The sequence below is a fragment of the Pyxicephalus adspersus genome, chromosome 3, assembly GCF_032062135.1.
Source record: "Pyxicephalus adspersus chromosome 3, UCB_Pads_2.0, whole genome shotgun sequence".
NCBI classification, from domain to species: Eukaryota; Metazoa; Chordata; class Amphibia; order Anura; family Pyxicephalidae; genus Pyxicephalus; species Pyxicephalus adspersus.
Window position 1 is genome coordinate 24322776 of NC_092860.1, and position 23109 is coordinate 24345884.

Sequence of the window (23109 nt, forward strand, 5' to 3'; positions counted from 1 at the left end):
ACTACTTTTCTTTTTTTAAAGATGCTGAATGACTGCTTGCACAACTGGGGATGTGTTTTTTTCAATATAGATTTTCATTCATTTCCAAATATTAAATATTAAAAAATGTAATATTAAACAAATTAAAATTTGATACAAGAGTAACAAAAAATAAAACAATAACCTTGGGTTAACCATGACATAAAATGCAGTTTGCATAAAAATACTAGAGAAATGCTAGTCTATAAAATCTTTGCTAGGGGGTGCCAACAAATGTGTCCAGACTTTTTAAAATAAAAATGCTTTATCAAAAGCAAATTTAAGCCTATCAAAAGCATTCAGGTATACATAGGGAATTTGATTTCCATTTCATTACTTTTTAAAAGGCCTAAATCACTTTTTGAATGATCTGTAAGGGTACCAACAAATTTGTCCACATGTACTTTTCTTTTTTCTTAGTGCACTGTAGAAAGTACCTTCCCTGGATTTGCTGTCCAGTCTATATTCACAAGGTCTATGAACACTGTGGCACTTGTTCCCATCATGTACTCCTGGTCACCACTGCAACAAAACTTCATGGTATGTTGTATGGGCTTCTTTTTAATATATGTATAAATATTTTATGGACCATACATTCAGTCCTTCAGTCTGTTTGAGTTCAAATACTCAGGGATGATTTAATCTTTTTGCTCCTAGGACATATGGGTTTCATCTTATAGAGGTGGCTTGTGAGTACACTCCTGGCCATTAATGGGCTTACCTGTCTTAGCAGGGTGCTTAAAACATCAACGGCTGGTGTCAGAATGGAAAGCAATGGCTAATCAGAGATCTGTGCTCTGTAATCCCCTCTGAAGAATGACACCAGAGCATTCAGATTTGTGCTTAGTGTTGTGACAGCTCAAGTGCAGTCCATAGGGGACCTTAAAAAGTCACCTGTACAATGCTGTCACATGGGGGACTATTACACCCTCTTGTGATAGAAACAAAGTTGATTATTATTGCTTTGACAATTTTTTAATGAAAAGAATTAAAAAAAAATACCCCCCAAAAAAACACACGGCTAGTGAGTGCATTCAAAAATGACGATTGTGGCACCTGTTAGGTATAATTGTACAGAGCAATCAGTTTTGCATCACAGTTTATCCCTGTTTTTCTACCGGCACAATTTCAAAACTGGGCATGTAGTATCTATTACCTCAGTGAAACCTCATCTTTAATAGTTTTTGAAAATATGGTGATTACAAAAGAAAGGTTATAGGTAGATGTATAATACCTATAGAGTTGTCTTCAGAGTAATAGCAGTGTATTTAAAAAAGTGAATAAAGTTCAAAATCCTTATAATGGCTTTTAATTACATACACCAAATGCATTTGAAATACTGCATATTCTATTCCAAAATAAAATCTTTATCTTCCCAGATACATTTAGCCAGCAACTTTTTTTTACATTTCATGAATTTATTTGTTAACTGCTGATTGTGAGTGTCAGGCACCTCTGTAAGCCTAATTTCCCTTAGGCAAAAAAATGTAATATTAGTAGTGATCAGAATGCATTTAACACTAGCAGCCTGTAAGTTATTGCTAATGCTAGGTATACACCATACAGTGTTTTAGATGTCATTTTTATGTGTTGTTAAATCAAAATTGCAATAAATTAAAGTCAATTCTCGATCTTGTTACATGAAAAATAGTTTCAATGTCAATACAGTAACATTCTGCTCAAATATCAGTCCTAAATAAAATTGTATTTGGAATTATTTTGAGCTATTTTCGCTTCTATATTTTATCCAGATTAGTCATCTCTATGAGATGATATAAAAATATTACATAGTGTAGCTTTTTGTAAAGTGTAGCATAGCTTGATAGGTTTTGTGGGTAACTGTAAATGAATCTATTAAGTTGCACATAAGCATAAAGCTGTAACTTGTGTTTAGAAGTTGAGAGCATATATTTATAAACAATGAAAAATATTAAGGCTTTGTTCCCTAACAAAGATTCACAAATATCTAATGAATAAATTTTCCCACACTTCACTAGCTTTACTGGTGGATAGATTATGTTTTTGGTACAGCTGATGAGAAAGGTTGGTGGTATATTAATATTATTAAACAGTATTTATATAGCGCCGAAATTTTACGCAGCGCTGTACATTAAATAGGGGTTGCAAATGAGATACAGATTGTGACACAGGAGGAGGACAGGATCTTGAACGTTTATAGTTAGTTCATGATCATCAGGTTGCTTCTTTGAAATCCACAGGGATGAGTTAGGAGATGTTAAACCCTCTGACATCAGTCTCATGTGTCCTGTGTTGGTTTGTTCAATTTTCCCAAGAATATATTTAAAACTCAGTATAGGTGCAGGGATGTGTATAAGGATAAAATATGGTATTAAAATTAGGGTGCAACTTTTGTTCAGCACCTTGAACCTTGAAATTGGCAGTTGATCAAACCAACCTAAATCTATTCAAACCTGACTAATCCTCTTTTAATGATTACATCACCCAAGCTTATTTTTAAAAATCAGCCTTGTTTTCATATAATTGGCTATCAAATATTTAATACTGTTGAGGGAGCTTACATTAAAACTAAGTTTATATCTTTGTTTTGAATTCCATATCTTTAATTGTTTTCTCTCTCGAGGTGGAGGATGAAACCGTTCTGTGCAACATCCCCTACATGGGAGACGAGGTTAAAGAGGAAGATGAAACCTTCATTGAAGAGCTCATTAATAACTATGACGGCAAGGTGCATGGTGAAGAAGGTCGGTTGGGATGTGTACTTGTCTGCTTTTGATTCCTTAGCTTGCAGAATATTTGCTTGTATGCAACATGTGATAGCTACTGATGTCTATTTACACAGCATTTCATTTTTTACCCAATCGTAGAGGTGGATTTGACATCTACAATTGCATCCAGTCCAAGCTTATGTGACCAAGAACGTATGTTTCGGTACAGACATTCTTTCTCAACAGGACACAACACTCCAGCTAAAACAGGTTTGCAACCCTTTTTCACAGGAGTAAGATTGAGCTGGTTTAGTTAGCTGGATGTCTATCATTTAGAAAATTAAATCACAGTTCTGATAGCTACAAAGTTGTACAATAATGCAGATGTGTATAATATTTATAATATTAATGGTTGCTTCCATTTTAATTACATATTCCTCTTCATAGACAGTGCTTCATAGACAGCTATTATTGCATTTTGTTTTACTAAAACATCTCCCAATATTTTCTGTCTGTTATAATTAGATGAGAAAGCCACCAGCCCTTTTCATCTTATGGTCAGTTTGCAATGGGAACAATCACTTTTGATCTCTATGGTTTAAAAAATTGAAACCTGTCATCAAACATTGATGGCTAAGTGGGGCTGAAACTCTTTCTTCTAGCACTGGTATTCCTAGTTCCAGTCTCAACCAAAATATTATCTACATGGAGGCTTTTTTTTTTAAAAAAAAAAAAGCTTTAGACTATGTTATAAACATTAGATTATGATTAGTATATTTGATTGTGAGCTCTTTTCTGAGACTGTTAGTGACATGGTTCTTTAAATCTCAATGCCACTTCTAAACACAGATATTATAGATATGTCATGCTTTCAGAAGTATTCAAAACAGCACTGAAAGGCAATGTCTGCCATGGCATCCAGTCTTTTTCCCCTGACTGGCTGATTGCAAGAGAAACTATTCTTCTTTAAGATATTTTTAGTTATAAGGCAGATTTTTATCACCAAATCTAGCACTACACATAATTCTTATGATATTTCAAAAAGACACAGTTCTGTAGTAAGCTATCTTTATTTTATCGCTTCCTGTAATGACGTTGCTTCAGTGTTATAATAGAATTATCGGGACACACAATTTAAGGGTTTTATGTATTCTGGTTGTGAATGTCCCTGCAAATAGCAAAGGTTGTCATCCATTGCCTCTTTCCTGGAAAAGGACACTAAACAATGTGGTAATTACCAGTTTTTGTTAGCTTGACTACATTTCATAATGTAGAGTGACAAACTCCTGAAATCTTCTACTAATCTTTATACCTTTTGAATGTTTGTGTCATTTATTGGTTTTCTACTAATATTTTATGTTGTTTTGAGAGCTTATTTAGTCCTATGTTCAGGTGCTGGTACCTTAGATGACACAGTCTTCTTAGAATTGGTGGACGCTCTTCTTCAGTATGCAGATGAAGGGGAGAAAATTCAAGTTGAACCAGTAGCAAACAAAGGAGAGGAGGTAAAAGCAGATGGGCCCATGACCAGAAAGAGGAAGAAAATAGCAGAAGAAGGTCAGTATGTGAAAGCATTGAACCAATTTAGTTTTAGAGAGAGAGGTTAGCGAGGAGAATGGAGGGAGCTTTAAGGTTTTGGCACAATAAAAGATTCTTCTGGAGATATTTATTTAGCTCTTGTCTGGTAAAAAGGTTGTTGAAGCACGACAGAAAGTGAGGTGAAATCTGTAACAACAACATAGGCAAAGGTAAAAATGATTTCTTTAACTTCGGTAGGGTTTCCCTGCTATGGATTTTCCAAACTTCCTGTCAAGCGAATGCCAGCGGTTATTATACCTAAAATTGACCTAGTTTCAGCCTTTTGCTTGCAGACGGGGAGAGGAAAAAGCAGCACAAATAGCCAATCAGTTCATGAGGGAGGCAATGTAAAAGAGAGTTGAGTTTTTAATTGTGCTCGTTCAATCACAGACAGTGGGTTAGATGTGTGCCCTCCTATGCTAAGGGGGTTAAATAATAATAAGGGGGTTAGAAGTCCTTCAACCTAAAAGGCTGAGGAAATCTAAAATATTTAAGCAAAATTTCTTACTTTACCTTTTACTGGGCTTGTTTTGCAAGGTTGGGGCAGTTAATGCAATATTCCAACCAAAAGAAATGAATAATAATGTGTTTAAATTGACTGTCTCATGATGTATACTCAGTGACCTGTGCTCTTGTATCTACTATTCAATAGTGAACATATGTTGGTTGTTAAAGTTGTCCTTTTAGGCTTCTAAATGTAATTCTTACAACTTTACTTGTCGTGTAACTTACCGGATTTTTTAAACTTTTTAGGATAATTGTCTGGTACTGTCTAGTTTAAAAAAACAAATTTTTTGTCTAGCAGTCCATAAAAAAAAAGTTGGGGTATTAAGAAGTAGATTCATTAGTTTAAATGAATCTACTTTTAACCTTTGCCTTTCCATTTACTTCTGGTAACCAGAGAAAATTCTCCTTATTTCTGGGTATTGAGGACAATTTGACTCACTTCATGTGACAGTTTTACGTCAATTGATTCACTTCATGTGATGATTCTATGACAATCAGCACTGTTACATGGGACTTCAGTTGTACTGTACAAGCCAAGATTTCAGCAGATCCTGTCTTACAAAAGACTTTCCCTTTTCTCCTGGGGGCTAAACTGGTCAGCAAGGGAGGAACAGATAGGTAGGAGTCGATTGGGAGGCCTTCATCAAATTAAACTTGTTGTTCGACCATCATGGATAAAACTCAATTTTACTTTTAAACAATTTAGTGGAAGTTGTGCTGTGTCTGTTAATAGCTACCAATGCATCATCTTAAATTATATATATATATTGAAAGATAAAACAAGAAGGAAAGTTCTGAGATTATGGTAGTAGAGCTTTTGTGTAGCTACAAACCTGACCTTTACTGGCATGCTGAGCCACAAAGGGCATATTCAGGACTTTATATTATATCACATTAACGTGTATTGATTTCAGTGCCATGGGGACTCCATAAGGAACAAGTGTTTTCACAGATAAAGTTGTTATCTTGTGCAGGTGAATCTCAGACAAACATTGGAACCAACCCTGCATCAAAGAGTCAGTCAGAGACTGGAGCAGAGGTAGAAGAGAAGACCTCTGTTCAAAGCAAAGCAAGAGGTAAGGTCAAATAAGTCTATACCAGTATAGGAGATAAATTTCCCGTCATGTCAACCGGCAGATGTAGAGTACCATCATAAAATGTATGGGTAGTCTCAATGGACGATTTGTTCTTTTTCTGCCATCACTGTTTTGTTTATGTAGTTGAACAGAATGTAGAACTTACTTTTCTATAATTTTTTATATTGGAAAAGCCCCTTTCAGATTGTTTCTTGAGCTGTAATATAGCAGATGTTTCTGGTCTAGTCCAAGTTACTAGTACTAGGAAAACACCCCATTTATATACACAAACATAGCACAGACACCTTAATCTTAATCACTAGAGAATGTGACAAGGCAGATTTTGTGTGTCTAAGAACAGGATAAGAGGTGTGAAATTTGGGTGACCACTGTGTTGTAGTTGCATAGATATGTTCTTGGTGTCAGTATCTGGCCACTGTCCTAACACTTATAGTTGGCAGCATGGTACACCACATCAGGACTCAACACATTCAAAATTTGTGAACAAGGTTTGTGGGTAAAGTTAGAACCATAAAAAACAATGGTAATTATGATGTGTCACATCCCTTTTGATATGTATATGTCACGACAAGGATAACTTCTACAGGCAAACCGTGTTGTGTTATGCAGTCATAAGAAGGTAATATTATAACTAACCTATCTATAGTAGAAATGGAGAAGCAATCATTCAACTCCCCAGAAATTTTTAGCCGGGTGGGGGTAAGTTGTAGCCATGTGTTTATAAAGTGAGCGGGGCAAGACATGAAAAATTTAATGTGTTCCCAGTTGTTTTTGTATATTGTGTCAGTTTTCTACCTCTCTCCTTTACTTTGCCACGATCACTGCCCAGGATAGACCCTGATGATGAAAGAGCAGCCCACAGCCTCCGCAAGTATCTCAGGAGGCTGCGGGTTCCCCTTCACTGTTTAGTGCCGCAGCCTGCCCCCCCAAAAAATAAATAATTACAAAGTATTTTTAAAATAACCCACACTCTTCCATTAAAGAAAAGGGTTAACCACCCTGGTTCCAGGTCCAATTTAAGAGCATCATATCCCACCCCATCTGCTAACACATGCTGGGCAGTGATGAGGATGGGACACCAACAGTCCCATCCCCTTCACTGCCCGGCATGTTTTAGCAGATCAGGGCAGGAAAGCCAATGTCCCATCCTCATCACTGCTCAGCAAATGGAAGTATGACTGCCAGTGTCCCCCTCTCATCAATGCTGAGTAGGTGGATGACGGCGGGGCTGCTCATGCCCTGCTGTCATTTGTTCACATGACAAACCACCACTGATGACAGGTGGACAGGGGAGTCACTAGTGCCAGACAGAACACCTGGGAAAAAGGTTCTGGGGAAAACAATGATGGGATTTAGATGAGCTTTGAAATATCTTTAGCATCGCAAGAACAAGTCCAGATGAATGTAACTAACCTCTTCTTTACATACCATGACATGGATTAATGAAAAACTTCATAGATATTACTAATATCACTATACACTATACTAATATCTGTTTTCTATGTTTTGTTTCATGATTCTATCTTTTAGGAAGTAAGAAAATCTGTAAAAGCCCACTTCCCAGTGATCTTGATCTAATCTTTAGCGCAATCTCAGCTGTGTTTCCAGATAGAGGTTTTCCAGAGGAAATCAAGGAGAGGTGGGTTTCATTGACCTATATTCTATGGGGGCATTACTCAGAGCTCAAGTTGATTCTGATGTTTGCATCTAAACATAATTGTCACGTTAACTCCAGATTAAAAATGGTCATCAAGAACAACAGAGAGGGTAAAATTTTCAACTGTAAGAACAATACAAGTCTGATAGAGGTTCTAACTCTTTCCTAATACTATACAAACATAAAGAAAAATGTTTGGGCTATAAATATTATATGCCCAATAGATACAACATAACTAAATTTTACCATTGACCCAGTACATTTTTTACAGTGTGTAACTCAACACAAGAAGTGTAATATATTTCTTTTTACCAGTCAAGACATACATGCACCTTGCAGAACTCACCAACCAGCCATGATCTGTCAGTGTTGCAAAAAATGTAAAAATTACATGAGCATGTTGATGGGGGGATGGCGGGGGGCGAGGGGGTGTCGGTGGTAAAGTACCAGGGAAAACATATGAGCAGTTTAAACTTTAGCTTTTACATATCCTTATTTTTTTGTTAAGGTACAAGGAACTAACTGCTGCAGCAGACCCCAATGCTCTTCCACCACAGTGCACACCTAATATTGATGGACTCTTTGCCAAATCTGTACCTAGAGAGCAATCTCTGCACTCCTTTCACACCCTCTTCTGTCGGCGGTGTTTTAAATATGATTGTTTCCTGCACCGTAAGTTTACTTTTTCATGGCTACAATAGTTTTTTTTTAAACCCGTCCTGCCTTTATCAGTTAATTTTCCTCTGCTAAGCGAATTTTTTTGTTCCACCCAAAAAACAAATGTTAGTATGCAGGTTAAATGCTAATTTTATTCTATAATCTAATACCTAAACTTCAGAAGCTTTGCCCAAAATAAGTAAAGATAAAAGACTTGTTCCTATAATTTCCTGTGGACTCCAAAGCGAATTGAAAAGAAAAACTATTCTTGTTAAAGAGGAAACTGACAGATTGCTAATGGCAAGAATAGTTTTTTTTCACATTTTTACACACAAGGCCCAGTTTACTTTTGAAACAGTTTCCATTATCAGTGTTTTGTCTCTTAGCTTTTCGTGCAAGTCCCAATGTGTGCAGAAGACGAAACCGAGAAATAAGGATTGAAAATGAACCATGTGGAAGCCAATGCTTCTTGTTGCTGGTGAGTGTGCTTTCAAATTACTGCAGGACCTGAAAAATACTTGTTTTGTGGTTGAAGTGTGATTCTACTCTTCTGACAAATATAATTATGTAAGGCAGGTCATTAGCTGGACTTGTGCCCTTATATCTGTTTGACCTTTCTAAATACTGTTTCCCTACTACTTTTTCTACAATGGAGGGATTATGAAGTGTTTTGATGGATGAGGTAATAAAACTGACAGTAAAAGATAACAATATGATGCTCACATGTAGCACAGTGAAAGATGTAAAATAGGAAAGTAGGCTCACCTAGTTTATCACCATAATCATGTTCTTCAAGAGAGGGTAGTGTAACGAAAACCAGAACTGGGATTTCATCTGAATGAGCCACTGGGCGTATAGCTGCTGGTAGTCTAGAATACTCTATGTTACATTTATTTATTTTTTGTTATATCCTGAGGTTTTCACTATACAAAAGTAACAGTCACTGAAATGATCTCCTGGCTCTCACCAAAACAAAAACCAAAACCTTTGTCCACATCCGCAAACCCTCAAGACACTGTTTACACACCTTATGAGGGGCCCAAAACTTATCTTGATCACTGAGTTTAACTTCAAAATATGCCAAATAGACTTGCTCTACAAATGTGCTGATGTTCGCCCTTTGACTGGGAATGGTGAAACTGCCACAGATATAACAAAATGAATCAGGGTTGTTTAGGCACTTACGATGAGAAACAGCAGAGCCAGACATGATATGAAAGAAAGGAAATACGTGTGTAATTAGAAAAATAAATTTTGCTTATTCACTACGTAGAGCAGCGCACAACCTCTGAACACACTGTCATGCATGTAAATGAATAGCCTATACAGTAATCGCATTAATGTAAGCGTTAGAGAAAAAACCTGACGAGATAGAAGAAAACTAACTGCGCAAAAAAGTCAACAAAAAATTGTTCAAAATTGTTCCCCAGTGTTATCAATAATTTGTTTGGACATTTTAATTTTCAATCCTTTAGGAGGGAGCTAAGGAGTATGCTGTGATGAACAACCCAAGATTGAAGTGCTTGGGGAGACGTCGAAGGAAAAATCCAACCAATACTAATTCCAGCTCTGGTGCCTCCACTTCTGGTTTGTCGGAGGCCAAAGAGGGAGATAGTGATCGAGACACTGGCAATGAATGTGCTTCAAGCTCTTCTGGTAAGGAGAGAATGTGGAGGCCAAGAGATGATATAATACATTGACTATTAAGAGCATATTGGATAAAACTATATATAAAAATAAAAAAAAACCCAGACCTCAAGAATCCTGGCCAGGTAACATTTTCAGAAACTCCCTGTGAATAAATCTCCTGTACACAGTTAAGGAAATCCTAAAAAACTGACTTGCTTAACTGCAATACTGGGGTTAAGAAAACAGATACAACATGACATGAGATGAACTCATGTCATGTTGTTATGTGTAAGGAATATCCTATTGTTAGGCATTTGTCACCGCAATAAGTGTCCCCACTAAAGGAACTCACCCTTTTTTCTGTTTTGATGGCTATTCAATTTTTTTTATTTCCCTCTTATAAAGCTTGATTTAACTGGCCACTCTAAGCAATAGAGAGGGTGCATTTCTCCATTTTCAAGGCAAAACATTACAGACCAGAAAAGCCTACAGGTATTAACCTTTTTTTTTTTTCTTTTAGAGCTATATTTTAGCATGGTACACGAAAAACTTGTATTTTGGAAATAGTAAGGAGATATACATATTTTTATTAATATTTTTTGCTTTGATGTATAGATGTCTCTATTTCAGAAGGTAATTCACGTTGCCAAACACCCACTAGGCAAAGGCAGGGAAGTGGGAGTGGAGAGCTGCCGGATGTATCAGAGCCTATTGAGCCAGTGGAGTGGACTGGAGCTGAGGAATCTCTCTTCAGGGTCTTCCATGGAACCTACTTCAACAATTTCTGCTCCATTGCTAGGCTTATGGGCACCAAGACATGCAAACAGGTAAATTTTAGTCTGTAATTATATTTACTTATTGGTGAACACAACACTAAGGGAGAATATACATTGCCTACATACCCTCCAGTAATGACAAGGCGGCACTTTTCACAAAGGTAACTTGGTTTGAAAATGTTATAATTGTGAGTGGAGGTTTTTTTGTTCATCATGATTTTTAGATCGGAGGTAAAGCATGTATAAAAAAGCCTATCCCCCTAACCCACTTGGGCATATTAATGACTTATTACCTAAAAAAAAGCATGTTCTTGTTGCCTTTTTTCGGCAAAGGAAAGCTCTAGAAGCAGCAGTGAAGGACATTTATTAAGGCAATCTCAAACCGGAGTAGTGATACCAGTTGTGACAGACATATTACAAGGTTACAGCTTGAGTCATAAATTACTGCACTGTGACCGAATGCCATAATTTTTCCAAGAACCCTCAAATCTTTCACAGTTGGCTGACCAGGAGTTCAGATACACAGATTGCAAATACACTAAACTTGTTAAAGAGACTTAAGTAAGAGCCAGCATCTTGCTTCTCTATTTATGTTTAGCTTGCTTGATGAGTTTCTTTTGGTTTCCACATAAAGGAGAGAGAGTAGTGCCATTCCGTCATTCAGCTGACACATTTTGGTGTATGTATGGGAGAATTGCTGTATAATTTTACATTTTTATTTTTTGTTAAGGTTTTTCAGTTTGCTGTTAAAGATTCACTAATTTTGAAACTGCCTGCGAAAGAGCTAATGAGCACTGCTCAGAAAAAGAAACGTAAACACAGGTAAAGCTTGCCATTTTCAAACTGTAATAATTTAGAGATGGATTCATATTTACATTCTTGTGTACAGTATAGTATGTAGCGTATGTTCACATATACTGTTTAAAACAACCTTTTTAATAACAGTTTCCAACATTACTTGCAGATGTGTAGTAGTTGTATTATATATTATTGTTTAATGTGCTTTATTTTTTTTTTCTTGAGGGGCTTCGGTTGTTAACAAAATCCATGTGATTACCATGTCCAACTTCTAACATTGCAATTACCTGTTTAATATCAAAGAGTTGTAATTCCGGTGGTTTAGTGGTTAGCTCTCAGGCCTTTGCAGCACTGGGCCCCAGGTTCAAATATTAGCCAGGACACCATCTGCATGATGAAGTTTTGCAGGTTCTCCCTGTGTTTGAGTGGATTTCCTCTGAGTACTTTGGTTTACGCCCACATCCCAAAAAAAACATGCAGTTAGGTTTTTTGCCTCCCCTCCCAAAATTGACTTTACACTGTATTAAAGACAAATGAGGTAGGGACATTAGATTGTGAGCCTGTTTGAGGGGCAGTTAGTGATATGACAATGGATTTTGTAAAGCACTGCGTAGTATGTTGCCGCTATATACTGTGTAATAATAATATTTGATCTATCAACCCTAACCCTTTGTTTTAAATCTGCAGTCAAATTGGGTGTTTAAAATACATTTAATGGGGGTGTGTGTCTTGAGCAAGGACGTGTGAAAAGCAGGAGTCCCTGTGCCCAACTGGGCTTTTCACCAATCTGGATTACGTTTATACCCAACTAACAGCCAAAAACATGTTTTGCCTAAGCAGAAGAAGGTCAGTGTTAATCAACTTTATGGTTAAGATGTTGATTTGCACCACTAAGTATTTTCACAGAGCTCATCCACTCCAGGGTGCAGATGGCCTAGAATTGAACCTGCTGTAGCTTTGATTGGCTCTAGACCTCTTTTACAACCCCCAAGTGATTCCTATTTTTTCCAGTAGGAGACTAAGCCCTTTAAGAGTAATGATTTGACCCCTCTAGAACACACAGGTGGACTTAGCTGATGCCCCATCAGACATCCTGTTTGAGCTCCGAGCTGTGCCTATGTACCTCCTCACGAATATTCAATTGAATCTGTGGTCAGATTATGTGAAGGGTTTTAATTTCTTTTATTTTTGGGCTGCAATATGGGACAGTCCTTCAGGTGATTACAGACTCAGTAGGTGATATAAACTTTCTTTATTGGCCAGTGGGGGGAAATGTTCTCTCGGGCAGCTTTGAGACCAGAGTTCAGCTGGATCACCAGTTTTCACTCCTAGAAAAGGCTGCAGTGAAATTGTGTGACAGCAGACTCAGCTAAGTAAAATATTGTAATAGATTGTATTTGAATTTGCAAAATTTACAAAATATTAAAATACATTACAACACTCATTGAGTACATTAATTTCAAATTCTGTATCCTCAACGCGTTTCATGGAACCCGTCCACTTCTTCAGAAGAAAAACTCTGAGCTAAAAACATATTTACTATATAAAAAAACAACAATATAAAATACAACAACTAAGTATGTCACACTTACTCCTAATCAATTCTATGAGGTCACAGTCCCCTCACCAAGTTGGCCATGGAGGTCAGCAGAAAGCAGTAAGGCAGGTATCCCTCTGATCAGACTAGCCCAGTATCATAAACAAATTAAGGCAATAATGTTTTCCAGGTTGATATAGTTACCAAGCTTCTAATCATAATGTTTGAAAATCCAACAGCATATTATGTCTCCCGTTTATAAAATAACTATATCTCACAAAAAAATGTAATGTGTGTTAAATATCAAAATCCGTGAAAAATAAATCACCTACAAAAAGTAAAATCCTCCAAAAGAAGAAATAAAAAAAGTTCCCAATAGTGATAACTGATTTATTAACCTGAAAATTACCCCAAGTTTAACATGTACCATTTCAGCCCCCATGTAACACAAATGAACATTACAAATCTTCATACCTAAAACAATACATAGAATCAATTCTTAGAACCAAGCCAATTACTTTCTCCCTTCAACTCCTTTTTGAATAGAAAGAAATATCATTCCTTACCTCACTAAATAGATTGCATTGCGTGATAAAATTAGAGACCATACCAGCACTTTTATCTTAAAGGATCTGAATACTGCAGCTGCTGACACAGCAGAGAGACCTGCTCCAGACCTCTCTGCTATATATGACACCCGCACCATTAGACAGTGGCCCTGATTCATGAAAGCTCTCCAGGCTGGGGATAATAAACTTTCAGAAGTGAAGCTGGGTGATCCACCAAACCTGGAATGGACCTGGTCCAGGATTCAAAACATTTGCTAGCAAATAGCAAATAATTTTGAAAAATCCAGTCCATGTTTTGTGGATCACCCAGCTTCACTTCTGAAAGTGTATTATCCCCAGCCTGGAGAGCTTTCATGAATCAGGGCCAGTGTCCCTCGTGGCGGGCCGACGATCTTGTATGCATTGTACTGGATAAAATCCATTGCTTTGTTCTTGTACTAAGTAATATATTGCCTTAGATTTTTTTCAGATTGATGAATGAGTAGAAGGGAGTGCAGAGGAAGAATGAGAGGTTGCTAAACTTTCAAATATTCTTCAAAGTGCCATATTTACTATTTATGAAATATTTTATCTTCCCAATTCACTTTGGGGGAATGGGGTCACATTTACTGATTGTTTTTTAAATTTGCATATATCCTTGGGTGGTAAATATGAGTGTTTAACATGTTTTTTAAACAGGGATAGAGTGTTATTAAATTATATTTACATATTTATATGTTTTATTTCTGGTGTAGATTGTGGGCTGCTCACTGCAGAAAAATTCAGCTTAAAAAAGGTATGTATGCCTTCCAAAACTGATGTGTTATAAAGTATGTGTTTCAGCAGAACTTTCACTACTGCGTCATTATTGTGTATGCACTACCCTACTAAGCCCCCCAGGGATCATGGCAAAGACATAAACTGGGGAGATTGAGATTAAGATAACAAAACAAAGGCTGAGTTCTCCAAATACTGAAATCTCCAGGCTAGTACAACAAATACAAAATAAACAGGTCTGGTAACAAACATACAGAAAACCATTTCTCCATCAATACAGCAGCCCTCCTCTGTCTTCTCATGGCAAGTAGGGGGCATTCAGATGGGGTCAGAGAAAATGGAGAATTGAGAGTGGGGAAAAAAAAACACACCATGCCAAATGTGGAGAGCCTGACTGGCCTCCATTATCCTTGAACTCTAGTCAGCTTTGTAATAAGGATAAGGTACCCGCAACCCAGCTCTTAAGGGGAAACTCAGGCCTTGGAAAGACAGTAGGGGCTGTGGAGGCGAAGGGTAAGAAGCAGGGGTCCATGCATCCCAGCACCCACAACCTGTGACTAGATACAGACAAGGTAATTGCCTAAATGAATGTCTGGGTATAGATGAACTGCGGTTCTGACTTCTTGATTATTTCTAGATGGTCTGCCCTTGTCTCGCAAACGTTTACATTTAACTTTGCAGGAAGAAGGGAAAGCAGTGAAGAAAAAAAGGAGGGTAGTGAAAGCAGTCATACGAGAAAGAGAAGGGAGGAAAGAGGTAGAGGGAAAGGGATGGTAGGGAAAAGGTAAAGAAAGAGAAGGAAAGGTAAAGAAGGGGACTGGGAAAAGGAGAATTGAAGAGGGGAGCTGGGAATAAGGAGGAAAAAGGGGTGAGGGACTAAATAAATATGAGTGGTAGTCCAGAGGAGGGAAAAAGTCAAGACCAGGGAGAAGGAATAGTGGATGGTATAACCTAAAAGGTCTTTTACAATTTCCCCATGTCACAACTAACAACATACAGTAAGCAACATGGGTTACATCCTACATAGGGAACTGACTGAACACAGCAGGGCCAGGCCTACCCATCACCTTTCTGGGAAACAACACCTTAAATTCAATATTACTAGACATACAACCAGGCTATCCCCACCTCAGAATACCATATGTTAAAGACTTTTCTACCTTTTTTAGAAGTGATTAGACCCATTGTCACACCCTTATGTCTGCTGGAAGCTCCACACATTGGCCTTATTTATTAAAGCTCTCCAAGGCTGGAGAGGAAACACGTTCAACAGTGAAGCCGGGTGATTCAGCAAACCTGGAATGGGTTTCCTTTAATTTTCTAATTGCTAGCAAATGTTTTGAATCCTCCAAATCCATTTCAGGATCCCCCAGCTTCATCGTTGAAAGTGAATCCTCTCCAGCCTCAGAGAGCTTTATTATTGCAGGCCCATTGAGTTTTTTTTTTTACCCCAGTACATGTCCTAGAAGTCCTCAACTAGGTGAGATATTTTAGGAGCAAAAGGGGGGATAGCCAGTAATCTATAGTAATGGAGTCAATAAGGTCTCTAAAATCCAAGTGAGAGTGTAGGAAGAATGTAGTGCCTGATTTTTGAACAAGAATTGGGAAACTCCAGTGGTAGGTAGTACTCAACTCTTTCCAATGTTATCCTGTAAAGTCTTCATCTATAGGGTTTTTTGTGACATGTTAGGCAGAAGATTCATGAGGGGTACTACCCAAGTCTACCGGACTGGTGTCTTAATGATGGCCTCCTTGATGTTGTGATAGTAAAACTGCAAAAAACAAGCTTTTAGGGATTTACTAAGTGGAATTCAGTATACTCAATCCAATTCAATCTTTGGGTGGACGTATCCTCAAAATGTTGGGTAAAGGTACATCTCATGGTAATATATAAGACTTTGCTTCTTAGTCTTCAGGATTATCGAAAAAAATATTTTTCCTTGAGATTGGTTTTCAATATTATCCATAGGAAGATAAAGAGACATCAGTTGTTGATAGTTAGACTCCCTGTCTCCACCTGTGTATCAGCACCCTGTGTATCTACAAAAAGGCAATCACCTCAAGTCACTGTTTTCTCGTGACTTTGGCTGTATCCTGTTTCATGTAATCTATGGCTGCTTAATAAATGCTATATTAACATTAATAGATAATTCCTGCAATTGAACCTGCAGTTCAGTAACCTTGAAGATGAGATCTTGTCGTAGACACACATTCTACACTGATAAAGTATTGTAAGACTTCTGACAGAACCAATCCCCACAGCCTGACAACTAGCTAGTTTCTTCCTGTAATTTTTTACCTTGAGAAAAGAGAAGGTAAATTGTTAAGGAGAAAGAAAGCACTGTTGCATAGAGCTGCAAAATGGAAGATGTTAAACACTTGCACTCAACATTTTATAAATTTAACTAACCCTATTTTTTTCTCTAAACAGACAATTCTGCCAATCAAGTGTACAACTACCAGCCCTGTGACCATCCAGATCATCCTTGTGATAGCACTTGTCCTTGTATAATGACACAAAACTTCTGTGAAAAATTTTGTCAGTGCAACCCTGACTGTAAGTATTGTAACATTGTTTTACATGGTTCATCAAAAGCAAGTTCTTTCACCTCTAAAGCTGTAATCAATGTTGATTATTTATTGAAGCATGATATGAGACTATCTTATCATAGAAATTGTAAAATAGAAATGATCAGAATAGGGCTACATTCAAATGAAGGTCCTGGAAAAAACATTTCAAGCTTCTATCGCACCGTTCACTCCACTCGGACATCTGGAAACACCAGCAAGTACGTCCAAGTTGATATCGGTCTCACTATCAAATCACTTACAAGTAGCAATTCAGTATCACAAGGCTCTTAATGCGTTAAAAAGCCCCAGCAATAATACTAAGTCTCCCCTTACCCCTGAGGAAGCCCGGTATGGGCGAAACGCGTCGGGTGGGACACCTTACTGCCATCGCTAACCTTGTATGATGCCAAACTATATTTCTATTTTTTTGTGAAACTAGTGGTTAAATGTTAGCATAGGATTCATTTATAGGGACACAGCTCTTAATCTTTTAAATTATGTTGTTGGAACAATAACATTTTGTGTTTTTAAATTTAACTGGTTGGCTTTCAAAAGCCTGGCTTTTCCTCCCTCCTCTTTTTCTCTTCCTTCCACAGATACACGATGGTAAAATACAAATATATCTGAACCTCTGGTACTAATTACCAGGGGCTTATTTTAAAAAAAATCATGAAAAGTTGCCATATCGGAACCCCTTTTTGGAACCCTGTTTTCAACTTGCTAAAGTGGCAAAAGCTGCAAACATGTCAAAGAGGGTGTTTGTGAAAACACCACTGATTCTTATTATGGCTTTCTTCATTTTCAAAATGGTGAACGCTCTATGGTAATCATGCTTATCGCTGCTTTATAAATATAGCTAACTTGGCATGTAAATGCAAAACTTGTGTAAATGTTAAAAGACACATCATGCTAAATAGGCTCTAAAATGGTTGCGTGGATGAAAATTTGTTTGTAATAAATCTCTGATTATGAGGAAACAGCTCACCCCCAGTAGGAATACAGAAAGTGCTATAGTTTTTATTTTTCTTGCCATCTGTGTATTGGGAGGTTTCCTTTTACCATTTGTCCTATGAAGACATCAGAAAATTACAGGAAATCTCTAGAAAATTAGGAAATATCTATTATTTGTCACTAAAATAAGAGTAGTACATACATCAGAAGATTTCTTCTCTATCCTTATTCTAGTTTCTCAAAATGTAACATTTTTACTCACTTTCAGTCACTGGGAAATAAAAGAGATTCACCCTAGCAGAGACACAGACTTCAGTACGGACCTTATTGGGGTTCTACATCTTATGAATAGTTTTACACATTAAAACAGAAATGGACTAAAGTATAAAATCCTCTTATGTGACTGCCCCAATTCTGGTTGGTAAAGCTGTGCATTAGGAAATAATTATAAAAAACTTACTCTCAGGTATGACGTAGCTTCCTGTTGCTAACATCACTGGGCCTCCTAAGAAAGAGGATGCTCCAGCACTGCATAGGAGGCCAGTTATGTAGAATTAGGGGTCCTCAACTTTCCCTGGATTCTGCAAGAAGACCTATTGATTCTTGACAAGCCTGAAAAAAAAACCCACAGAAAGGAGACATCTTTATTCATTTTCTTCCCTGCTATACGTGTTACTGTTATGCTTCAGATTCATAAGTCAGATATCACCAGCACCAGATGGAGACTAACTTGTACCAGACCAAAATATAAAGGAGTAGTAAGGTATGAGAGCTATTTGCTAGGTAGTGCTAAAACTCCTATGAGATTCTCCCTTTTATCGAAATTCTCTAAATGTATAAATATGGATTAATTATAGTGTAATTCACACAACTTACACAAATAAGATATTATGTACTTGATTAGTTTGATAGGAATTTGCTAACAATATACATTTTGCAGACACTTTGGAGTTGAATTTCTAAAGGAATGTGGCTGTTCAGTGAATTATCACTCTTCAAATTTCAATATTTTTATTAGGGCCCTTAAAAAAGTGTGTACACAATACAAAAGGTAATGAGAAGGAACCACAGTAGTGAGTACAGGAGCCTAAATATTGAATATATCTAGTTACAATCCAAGGTAATAAAGAAAATTCACAGCAATGGGGAAGGAGAGGGGGAGGAGGAGGGGTAAAAGATTAGAGACATGAAGAGTGGAACGGAACTTCAAATTGTTTATTGCAAAAAATAGAAAACACAATGGAACAGAAGATACAATTAATTGTTACTCTTTAAAGGATCATTTACTTAGCTGAGTACTAAGTAACACTCTGCCATGTTTTTACTTGCACATGCTTGGGTAATCTTAGCCCAGTGAATTTTTATTACATTCACTAAGCTAAGTGAGATATCCATTTGCAGATTTGTAATGCATTGTGTTAGTAAACACATTTCAAGGAATATTTCAATATTATATAGCGGCAACATAGTATGCAGCGCTATACATTAAACAGGGTTTGCAAATGACAGACAGATATAGACAGTGACACAGGAGGAGGAGAAGATCCAGCCCCAAAGAGCTTACAATCTAGGAGGTGGAGGTAGCATCACACAATGGAAGGGGGATGTGGAATGGTGGATAAATATTGAGGGTTTTAAGACACAGAAGACAGATAGGCATGTTTGAAGAGATGAGTTTTGAGTTCTCTTTTAAATAAGCAGAAAGTAGGAGCAAGCTGAATAGGACGAGGAAAACTATTCCAGAGAGTTAGGGCGGCTCTAGAAAAGTCTTGGAGCCGTGCATGTGAAGAGGTTATGAGTGAGGAAGTCATTATATGTGGGGAAATAGGGAAACATAGTGGGATTTTTGCAATATTTTGTAATTAGTCTTTTATGTTTGGGTTTAGTCTCCTGTGTTTTTCACCACAGGTCAGAATCGCTTTCCTGGTTGCCGATGTAAGACACAGTGTAATACCAAGCAGTGTCCATGTTATCTGGCTGTCCGTGAATGTGACCCAGATCTCTGCTTCACTTGTGGTGCCTCTGAGCACTGGGAATCCAAGATTGTTACCTGCAAAAACTGCAGTATCCAGCGGGGTCTGAAAAAGGTTTGTTGCTGGGATCAAAATACCTAGGAAGGCTATTTAAAATAAGTTTTAAAGCTTTTTCACCATCAACAGACAACTCTTTTGCTTTTGCAGCAAGTTCACCATAAATTATTAACTTAGAATGATTTCTTTCACTCCAGTAGGGGATTGTTTGCATTCATACTGACAAGGAGGGGAGGTTTATATTTTTTGTTGTATTATATTTCAACATTTTTTTTATTCTATTGCTGTGTGATAACATTAGGTAGCTGACATGCACTTTAATGGGGACACCAGGGCTTTATTTTATCATCTCTATTTAATAGCTAGGAGTCAGATGCACAAAATATGGAAAATGCTGATTGCAGTGAAATGGTTAAAGCACAACACATGTTTAGTATTATTTACCTGCATAGATGCATCAAAACAAAATGACTGTAAAAAATGACAGTGTGTTTTCTAAAAAAAACTAGCCACAACCTAGGTGAAAAAGCCTGTCCCCTGTCAGCATGCTACAAAGAATGACTTTTCCTTTCTGTGTTCTTCAAACTCGAACCTGTAGTTCTGTAATCAACAAAGCTTATACCCTGTTGGCTCCATTTCTGGTGTGGCAGAGGGATGTCTTAGATACCACAGATTCCACACGAAGAGCATGGGCCATTCTCTGTAGCATGCCGACAGTGGATAAGCTTTTCTTTAAAAAATGAATTGTATGGGGACATTCACACCAGAATTCTTTGTAGTAACAGTTTTTATTGTGTTGCAGCTCACAGCATTACCACGACCTTTATTTTTTTTTTTTTAAGCACTGCAACATACATCAGGCATTGAGGTGCAGGTGGTTTTGGTAAATACTTTGGTGCCCCATCCATACCTACATGGTGATACATGGTGATAGGATGTTACAAACCTTTTGTATTGATGCACGGGAATGTACGTAACAGTTTTTAACTGAGTTCAGGTTGGCTTTAAACCTCATAGTTGATGTCCTCTATTAGTTGCTTCTAGGTTAGGTTTCAGGCGGTTTTTATCTGAGTATGCATTGTGCATTCTTTACCTTAACAAATGTATTTTCCTCTGCTAGCATTTACTGTTGGCCCCCTCTGATGTGGCTGGATGGGGAACGTTCATCAAAGAGTCTGTTCAGAAAAATGAATTCATATCTGAATACTGTGGTGAAGTAAGTAACTCACCTTGCTAATGTCTTTCATTCCTGTGTATGTATTTTGCTTGGCTGTAGCAGACTGGATCATTCCTTCTCTGCCAACAAAAAATGTATTGTTCATTTATACAAGATATAAATACGAAAAAAGAAAGTAAAGGAAGATGTTTTTTTTTTCCAATGGCAATTCAATTTATTATTTTGTATTTATTCTTAACTCACATTTTCTGTGTGAGTGGGGTTTGGCAGAAAGAAACTAATTTAAGAGAGAAAAGTCTATGGTATTTACTTTTCCTCCTACAAGCATTTTATACAAATTGTAAATGTGTGTAATTGTGTGATGCAGTAGTGACAGTTTTCCTTTACTGTATGTCCGGACATTACATAAATGAAAACCCCAAAAGCAAGATGATCACTAAAACAGCCTTGAGAAATAAATTAGCATGTAATAAATTTGTGTTTAATAATATTGTATAAAGTCTACACAGAGGAATCTCTTTTCTCAGAACTTTTTTCCTTTCCTAATCTTTGCTAGAAAAATGTCACTTTGTATTCATTCAGAGAGTAAATAATACATGTTTAGTATCCTTATGACAAAAAAAAGGAATCAGAGTATTTACATGTAGTTACAGTATTTTAACACTGCACTTAGTTATTTGTAGTATCCGCATGACTATGCTGTAAAAAAAATGTATCTAAGATACCCTAACGTTATCTCTACAGTGACTAAAATGTAGTAACTGTTTATTCTAGCTGATTTCCCAAGATGAAGCTGACAGAAGAGGGAAGGTTTATGATAGATATATGTCAAGCTTTCTGTTTAATCTCAACAATGGTAAGTTGAATTTTAATCTAAAGAAACATTTACAATTGTATTTTTTATACAATCCCAGTCTACCCCTTCATACTTTGACCAATGCAAATATGCATTTATTTAATTATTTTTAACTTTAAAAGAGCACTCAAAACCCATTTTTTCAAACTTTTCAAAACAACCAGACATAGAAAAACAAACAAACCTGTATTATTATTATTATTAATATTAATATAAAATAACAGGATTTATATAGCGCCAACATACTACCCAGCACTGTACATTAAGGAGGGGTTGCAGATGACAGAAGAATACAGACAGTGACATAGGAGGAGGAGAGGATCCTGTCCCAAAGAACTTAAAATCTAGGAGGTGGGGGAAGTAACACACAATAGGAGGGGAGATATGTAGTGGTGGGAATAAGTAACGGTTTCAAGACAGAAGAAGATGGGTAGGCAAGTTTGAAAAAATGGGTTTTGAGCGCTCTTTTAAATAAGCAGAAAGTAGGAGCAAGCTGAATAGGATGAGGAAGACCATTCCAGAGAATAGGAGCAGTTCAAGAAAAGTCTTGGAGCCGTGCATGTGAGGAGGGTACGAGTGAGGAAGTCATTAGTAGGTCATTGGAGAAGCAAAGAAAGCGGCTAGGGGTGTATTTTTTACCAGGTCAGAAAGGTAAGTGGGACTAGACCTGTGGAGGGTTTGAAGGCAAAGCACATGAACTTGAATTTGATTCTAAGGTGAAATGGAAGCCAATGAAGAGAAGTACAAAGAGATGCAGAAGAACCTGTATAGCTGCAATCAGTTACATGTTTAGCACCAGTGCTGCTCTGCTGGTGGAGCCATAATGGGGCAAATGGGGATATTCCTACTGTTAGGGGGAACTGAATGGTTGTTGTGTAAAAAAAAAAATTAAAAATATTTCCACTTGATTGTGTTTTTCTAAAATCTCTCCTGTACAGATTTTGTTGTTGATGCCACGAGAAAAGGAAATAAAATCCGTTTTGCAAACCACTCTGTAAATCCCAACTGTTACGCTAAAGGTTTGTATTATATGCTTGGGGTACTACAGCTATCAATTTCTATTCAATTACAATACAATGATAGCTTACTTCCCGCAACTCAGTGGGTAACTCCAGACTCAGTAATATAAAGAGACAGTGGGTTGGATTCCCTTCTGTGTCTGTATTACTTCCTATTATTATTATTATTATTATTAAACAGGATTTATATAGCGCCAACATATTACGCAGCGCTGTACATTAAATAGGGATTGCAAATG

General features: G+C 37.1%; 1 protein-coding gene across 2 annotated transcripts in view; it reads left to right on the forward strand.

Annotated features, from left to right (window-relative positions):
- The window catches only part of EZH1 (enhancer of zeste 1 polycomb repressive complex 2 subunit), a 48127-nt gene that overhangs the window by 14781 nt on the left and 10237 nt on the right, over nucleotides 1–23109 (forward strand). The window contains exons 4-20 of one of the 2 annotated variants that reach the window (XM_072403969.1): nucleotides 439–558; nucleotides 2621–2741; nucleotides 2865–2975; nucleotides 4098–4262; nucleotides 5765–5866; nucleotides 7418–7526; nucleotides 8053–8216; nucleotides 8588–8679; nucleotides 9677–9857; nucleotides 10446–10657; nucleotides 11337–11428; nucleotides 14245–14285; nucleotides 16698–16823; nucleotides 19697–19875; nucleotides 20939–21034; nucleotides 21770–21851; nucleotides 22790–22870. In XM_072403969.1, coding sequence (XP_072260070.1) covers nucleotides 439–558; nucleotides 2621–2741; nucleotides 2865–2975; nucleotides 4098–4262; nucleotides 5765–5866; nucleotides 7418–7526; nucleotides 8053–8216; nucleotides 8588–8679; nucleotides 9677–9857; nucleotides 10446–10657; nucleotides 11337–11428; nucleotides 14245–14285; nucleotides 16698–16823; nucleotides 19697–19875; nucleotides 20939–21034; nucleotides 21770–21851; nucleotides 22790–22870 — 2074 coding nt within the window. The remainder of the gene's footprint in view (nucleotides 1–438; nucleotides 559–2620; nucleotides 2742–2864; nucleotides 2976–4097; nucleotides 4263–5764; nucleotides 5867–7417; nucleotides 7527–8052; nucleotides 8217–8587; nucleotides 8680–9676; nucleotides 9858–10445; nucleotides 10658–11336; nucleotides 11429–14244; nucleotides 14286–16697; nucleotides 16824–19696; nucleotides 19876–20938; nucleotides 21035–21769; nucleotides 21852–22789; nucleotides 22871–23109) is intronic. The other variant, XM_072403970.1, reaches the window with a different exon arrangement.